At 42.9% G+C, this 7,514-nt stretch overlaps 1 protein-coding gene across 1 annotated transcript in view; it reads left to right on the forward strand.

Annotated features, from left to right (window-relative positions):
* The window catches only part of Manba (mannosidase beta), a 39,741-nt gene extending 33,440 nt beyond the window's left edge, over positions 1-6,301 (forward strand). Inside the window, exons 15-17 of the mRNA XM_048333542.1 lie at positions 983-1,125; positions 2,240-2,494; positions 5,463-6,301. Of these exons, the coding sequence (XP_048189499.1) occupies positions 983-1,125; positions 2,240-2,494; positions 5,463-5,687 (623 nt within the window). The 3' untranslated portion in view covers positions 5,688-6,301. The remainder of the gene's footprint in view (positions 1-982; positions 1,126-2,239; positions 2,495-5,462) is intronic.
* The last annotated feature ends 1,213 nt before the right edge of the window (positions 6,302-7,514 follow it).

Raw genomic sequence — 7,514 nt, forward strand, 5'->3', positions numbered from 1 at the left:
ATAATCCTAGCTACTCGGGAGGCTGAGATCTGAGGATCATGGTTCAAAGCCAGCCCAGGTAGGAAAGTCTGTGGGACTCTTAGCTCCAAATTTACCACCCCCAAACCAGAAGTGGAGCTGTGGTTCAAAATGGTATAGCGCTGGCCTTAATCAAAACAGCTTACCAACAGTTCCCAGGCATTGAGTTCAAACCCCATGACCCCCCCTGCCCCCAGCCCAGCCACAGAGTCCAAGTTAGGGTTGAGCATACTAGATCTATTGTGCCAAGAAGCCACAGAATCCCCTTGACTGTTGACAACTTGTTATTGCATCTGAGGAGCTCTGATGAGTTACCATTTTGTTGAATGTTTCCCTTTAGCCATACTTGCATACTAGTGTTTTTGCTCAGGTTTTGTGCCTGTTGGAAAAGGAGATTTTGAATTCCATATACTATAATTCTTCTCCTCCTTCTCCCCCTCCCCCTCATTCCTCCTCCCTCTCCTCCCTCTTCCTCCTCCTCCTCCTTCTCCTCTTCCTCCTTCTCTCTTGCTTGGCTTTTTTGCTCAAAGCTGGCACTCTACTACTTGAGCCACACCTCCATTTCTGGCTTTTTGCTGCATAGCTGGAGAGAAGAGTCTCATGAACTTTCCTGCCTGACTTGGCTTCAAACCAAGATTTTCAGATCTCAACCTTCTGAGTAGGCAGGATTACAGTCATGAGTCACTGGGACACATTCAATTCCTCAAAATTCTTATAAAATATTTGCAGTATGTGTTCACTACCTAAGATATGGAGCTCCTCCAGCAGAAATAAATAAGAAACAAACAAAATCCCCTATGTATGCCCTGTGCTCTTGGAAGCAGAATGACAAATGAGAAAAATCCCTGGCCCTCCCAATTTTCACCCATTCTTACTCCAGAAAATCCTCAGGGGTTGCACCCCATTGAACCGTGTATAGGCCTCTGCCTGCACCCCCTGACATCTCCTAACTCAATCGTTTCAGAGTACGGGGGAAAGTGGAAAATGCTCCACTACTTTGCTCAGCACTTCTTTGCCCCGTTGTTGCCAGTGGGCTTTGAGAATCAAAATATGTTTTATGTGTACGGCGTGTCGGATCTCCATGTGGACTGTAATGTTACCCTCACTGTAAGTCACTTGGATTCTTTTTTTCTCTCTAAAATAGAGGGGGACTCAGACTATTTCCTTAGCTGCTTTGGGACAAGTGAAAGAGAAATTAATTTATATCAATGTATTTTCAGGCCTATAATGGCATATGGGCTATCCTTTGGAATCAGAATATGTATAGTATGTAGGTTCAAATTTTGCTGTTCATTATGGAAACCTGAACAAAACTCTGAATGTATCTTAGTGACTCTGTTTCCTCAGCTGTAAAATGGTATCAGCCTCTCTCCTTTCAGACTTCCATGAATAGTGAAGGAAAGATAGATATGAAAATGAATTGTACATACTATAGTGTGTCATGGAAATATGAGAATAATTATGAGAAGCTGAGGATAGTCTAAATTTTCAAAAAGAAATGGTTTAAAATGATATGTTAAAGTTGTAATCACTAAAACTATGCCAAATAGGGATGTAGAAAAATAAAACAAGTGTAGCTACAAAGAAAAGGTAGAATTCTTATGCCATAGCTAGCTGCTTTGGAAATCAGTATTGAAGATAGGTTGTGCTTTCTGTAGATTATAAATTTAATTCTCAAAACAGCCTGTGAAAGTCATTCTGTTATTAAATTTGTGTGTGTATGTGTGTGTGTATGTGTATGTGTGTATGTGTGTGTGTGTGTGTGTGTGTGTGTGTGTGTGTGCCAGTATTGGGGCTTGAACTCAGGGCCTTAAGCTCTATCTTGACCTTTACTCAAGGCTGATCATTTGAGTGATATTTGCACTTCTGGCTTTTTAAAAAAATTGTTGATTAATTGGAGATAATAGTTTCATAAATCTTATTGCTTGGGCTGGCATCAAATTGTGATCCTCAGATTAAAACCTCCTGAGTAGCTAGGATTACAGAATGAGCCACAAGCACCTGGTGGTTATTCTGGTTCACCTATGAAGAAATGAAGGTTTGGAGGTAGAATAACTTTGTGGCATAGTGAACAGGATTAGAACTCAAGTTTCACCATCTCTTAACCAGTTCTGACTTTCAATGATCAGCACTACTATTACTCTCTTAAAAAAGGTATGCTAGCCAGGAATTTTTATTTTTATCTTTTGTAGTTCATTTGTATTGTTTTCTTTCTCCTCAGATGAGACTCCATTCATGGCGGTCCTTGAAGCCTTTGTGCTCCCGTTCGATGAGTCGTCGTGTGATTAAAGCAGGACAGTCTGTGCGCCTCTATAAGGGGCGAGTATCTACACTGCTAGGATGCGGGAACTGTACAAGACAGCGCTGTGTGATTTCCTTCTACCTTTCAACTGACCGGGGACTCTTGAGCCCAACAAATTATCACTTCCTGTCCTCTCTGAAGCATGCCACCAGGCTCCTCAAGCCTCAAATCACTGTAAGCACCCAGAGTCTCAGATCCTGGTGGCGTTATGGGGGCAACTCTGCTCTTGGGCGAGCGAGCTGCATCCTGCCCAGTGTGAATTTCCCTCCTGATACTGAGTTGCCTGGAGAGTTGAACTAGGCAGGTGTTCTACCACTTGAACCATGCCCTTAATCCTTTTGCTTTTAGTTTGTTGTTCAGAGAAGGTTACTTTCATCTAACAGTCATCTTGAAGCATGATCCTCCTACCTCTGTCCCCTGATAAACTGAGATTATAGATGGGTGCCACCATGTCTGGCCTTGATTTTTATTCATTTTATTTTTTATTTATTTATGTGTCATGTGTGGGGCTTGACCTCAGGTCCTGGATGCTGTCCCTGAACTTTTCTGCTCAAGGCTAGCACTCTACCACTTTGAGCCACAGCACCACTGCTAGTTTTCTGGTGGTTAATTGGAGGTAAGAGTCTCATGGACTTTTCTGCCTGGGCTGGCTTCCAACAGTGATACTCAGAGCTCAGCCTCCCGAATAGCTGGAATTGCAGGCATGAGCTACAACATCCAATGACTGATTTCTATTTTTAATTTAAGATTTGTCTTAAGATCACTCTTTCCTAGTGGGGCTGGTGTGTGGAGGGAGAGGCTGCAATAGCCATCTCCCTCCTTTATGCCTCTATTAGGTTCTGGGTTCAGTTGTAGGTGCTTATTAGCAGCTCTCTGGCTTTCCCACCAACCCTCAATGTTGCCTGGCTCTAGGAATAGGAGACGTTAACTAGCAACTAGTCCTATAGCTAGAAAGCATTGGAGCCTAGTTGGAAAACTCTAGTTTTGACGGATTTATTACTTCAAGGTAATTTCATCACCATATCTTTATAATTGAGCAGGAAAAAAATTCCTGGCAGGATCAGGATATGTTAGTATTAAAAGGTATGGAATCTGTCTTATTCATCAAAAACCTTTCCTTCCTTTTCACCCTTCACATAGTAACTGGCAACATTTTTTCTAGAAAGTTTGATTTCCTGTTTTGGGCAAACTTTAAATTTGCCTTGTGATTTTTCTGTCTTGGAAATTTTAAAACTGATGTTAGAAATGACCTCTAATCCTTATGTTTGATTCAAAAGAGATTCATTGAGAACATGCTTTATGTTCTTATGTGAAAGGAAACCTAAGTTACCTGTAACTACTGAACTAGAGTAGGTACAAAGGAATGACATGGATTTTTTTCCCTCTCAGCAAAACAAATAATAACAAATTAAATGACAACAGTTACATTCTGGACAGGTTTAAACTTGTGACTAAGAAAGCAGTTTTTTTTCCCTTTATTTCATGACCTGGTGAAAATTGGTAGTCAACTCAAAGGGTTTTTTCCTTTGTCCTGCCACATTTGTATTTCAATGAGATTTGTCCTTCTTAAAGAGAGACAGGAATAGAAAGAACGTCAATTAGCATTTTTGGGGGGAGAATATATAGGGTAGTTGTCATCCAATCCTCCTGAAACTGTGGAGGAGTGCAGTCACACGCAGATAGGAGGTTTCCTATCAGAGGAATACAGCAACAGTGAACAAGGTTTCAGTGTCTCTTCTGGCCTTGTTCTGGAAGCAGCAACTCCTTTAGTGGCCTCTGGGAGTGGTAGGAGTGAGTCACGTGACCCACCGCCTTTGGCCAACAGTGGATTTGGGAATTTCCCATCCACCTTCAAGCTTGAGTCTCTGGCCCTGTAACTTACATGATCTATTATCCTTTCTGCTTCTATCAATGCAGGTTTTCTGTTTATAACCCATACAGGAGAATACACTTGAATTATATATACTAAAAGCAACCCTCTGAATTCTCTCTCTCTCTCTCTCGCCAGTCCTGCGGCTTGAACCCAGGGCCTGAGCACTGTCCCTGGCTTCTTTTGCTCAAGACTAGCACTCTACCGCTTGAGCCACAGTGCCACTTCCATTTTTTTCTGTGGATGTGGTACTTAGGAATCAAACCCAGGGCTTCATGAATGCAAAGCAAGCACTGTACCACTAAGCCACATTCCCAGTCCCGCTCTGAGATTTTTTTTTTTTTTTTTTGGCCAGTCCTGGGGCTTGGACTCTGGGCCTGAGCACTGTCCCTGGCTTCTTTTTGCTCAAGGATAGCACTCTGCCACTTGAGCCACAGCGCCACTTCTGGCCATTTTCTGTATATGTGGTGCTGGGGAATCGAACCCAGGGCCTCATGTATATGAGGCAGGCACTCTTGCCACTAGGCCATATCCCCAGCCCGCTCTGAGATTCTTTATGTGTCATGTTACATGGAAATAATGACCCTGCAATGTGGGGTGTGTGTTGAAGGCCATGTTGCATGACAGATGCACTTTGCTTGAACCACCAGGTGACACTGGAGTCCTAGAGTCCCTGAGCGAGATCCACAGGCTTGTGCCTGGGGGAGAACAGTTTATCCTCTCCCTGGGCAAATACCAATCAGCGAATTAAGAAGAATGGACGCAACTTGACTAAACTGCGACCTCTCACAGTTTAAAAATGCAGGCAGCTGGGCTCTGGTGATTCATACCTGTCATCCTCGCTACTCAGGAGGCTGAGATCTGAGGATCCAGGTTCAAAGCCAGCCTGGACAGAAAAGTCTGTGAGACTCTTTATTTCTAGTTAACTAGCAAAAATCCAGAAGTGAAACTGTGGCTCAATTGGTAGAGTACCAGCCTTGAGTGGAAAAAGCTAAGGGAGTACGCTCAGGCACTGAGTTCATGCCTCAGTACTAGTGTGTGCATGCATGTGCGCACGCACGCATACACACACACACACACACACACACACACACACACACACACACGGAATTGTTATGTATCTGAAACTGCATGGAGCACAGGACTTGAGCAGGTGCCTACCAAAGCCCTAGCCTCCCGCCGATGTCGGCTAGGCATTCTGTACATACATTATAGCTCTGCCTTAACCTTGATTTCATTTATCTCCTTTTTGTTGTTGTTATTGTTTTCCAGGCCAATATCTCCCAGCAAGGTGACACATTTGTTTTTGATCTGGAAACCTCAGCTGTGGCTCCCTTCGTGTGGCTGGATGTTGGAAGCATTCCTGGGAGGTTTAGTGACAATGGCTTCCTCATGACTGAGAGGACCCGGGCTGTGCGGTTTTACCCCTGGGGTCGCACCAGCGTGAGTGAACTGAAGCAGTCTCTTCACGTGACTTCCCTGGCAGATATTTCCTGAAGGAGTCCAGGTTGGGTTTCCAGTGAGCACTGGGAGTAGAGTCTGGAGGAAGCCTGGCTGCAGAGGAAGGCAGCCTGGAGTGAGCGGAAGAGGCCGGGAGACCCATCTGCTCTCTACCGTATGTCTGACTGATCACTATGTTGTGAGTTTGCTTGGGGACGGCTGTTTATCCAGGTGATGTCCTGACACAAGGCTGCGTCCAGGTGTTTGTTCCTCAGTCTGTGTCAGGACTGTGAGTTTGGCCCTCCACTTCACGGTTTTAGCATAACACAGTTTTAACTACACTGCCTTTCAGGGCCCACAGGAGTATAACCAGGCAGCTGTATGAGACCAGGGATTGTGTGGGAATGTTGACCTTGGATGGCAATGGGAAATACTGAAGGACCAAAACTAAGCTCTTGCCTACATCTTTACAGGAAATGAAAGTTCAGATATTACAATAGACACTTTTTGGTGGAAACTGGCTAGGATTTGATTGTTGCCATTCGACTGTGTGTGTGTGTGTGTGTGTGTGTGTGTGTGTGTGTGTGTGTGCTGGAGCTTGAACTCAGGGCCTGGACACTGTCATTGAGTTGTGTTTTGGTGGGTTTTTTATTTTGTTTTGTTTTTTTTGCTCAAGGATGATACTCTACCATTTGAGCCACACTTCCACTTCTAGCTTTTTGGTGGTGAATTAGAGATAAAAGTCTCATGGACTTTCCTGCTCAGGCTGGCTTTGAACCGTGGTCCTCAGATCTCAGCTTCCTTGAGTAGCTAAGATTATAGATGTGAACCACTGGTTCCTAGCTTCCCTTTGAAAATAAGTATTTTCTTTCTTTCTTTTTTTTGGCCAGTCCTGGGGCTTGGACTCAGGGCCTGAGCACTGTCCCTGGCTTCTTTGTGCTCAAGGCTAGCACTCTGCCACTTGAGCCACAGTGCCACTTCTGGCCATTTTCTGTATATGTGGTGCTGGGGAATTGAACCCAGGGCCTCATGTATAGGAGGCAAGCACTCTTGCCACTAGGCCATATCCCCAGCCCAGATTTTCTTTTATTGTAAGTTTTATTTAAAAATATAGCTTAAAGAATCACTGCTTTACAAAAATACTATATTTATTAGAATACATTACAGCTACTTCTTTTTTGTTAAGATTGTTATTTTCCTTTGAAAAGTAAGCTGATATTGAAATGCACCTCACCAGAATCAGTTTGGAAACTTTCAGGTGTTCTGACCTTGGGCTCTGTTTGGGCTTCAGATGTGATTATATCAAGTGAGCTTTCCAGTCCAGTTCATTGGCCTTGGGACAAAGGGACGTTCCCTTTTACTTGAGCTTAAGTGATTTTTATCCATGCTGATTAAATATAAGTCGTTATAAAATGGTCTTATTATAAATCATCATGTTTATAAGCATATGCTGATAATAAAGATAATATGGTAGCTAGTTTGGGTATGTAGAATTTTCTAAGATTTTTATACTTTTCTCTAAGTTCAAAATTATATAAAAATAAAAGTTTGTGATTTCTCCTGGCAACTCAATGTTTTGTTTTCCCTGTGGTTCATTTAATCATTTTTATAAATATTGTAATACATACCCAGTACTGTTCTGCACTTTATTTTTTTCTTTGTAAACAAAAGAGCTTGAAGACCCTCAACTAAGATATTTGGGAGGTTTTCCCTCTGGAAAGAATTCATACTTGGTAATAGGATGGACCGGCAATAAGTGTTTTGATATAAAACTGAGACTCATTAGATAATGGTTTTCTTTTAGAAACTAAGATGAGCTAGAGTCGGTTACCCCCAAAAGAATATCAATACGGCAATCCAGTTGTCTCCTACAGTAAGTAAGAG

This window comes from Perognathus longimembris, chromosome 24 (assembly GCF_023159225.1).
Source record: "Perognathus longimembris pacificus isolate PPM17 chromosome 24, ASM2315922v1, whole genome shotgun sequence".
In the NCBI taxonomy this organism is placed as follows: domain Eukaryota; kingdom Metazoa; phylum Chordata; class Mammalia; order Rodentia; family Heteromyidae; genus Perognathus; species Perognathus longimembris.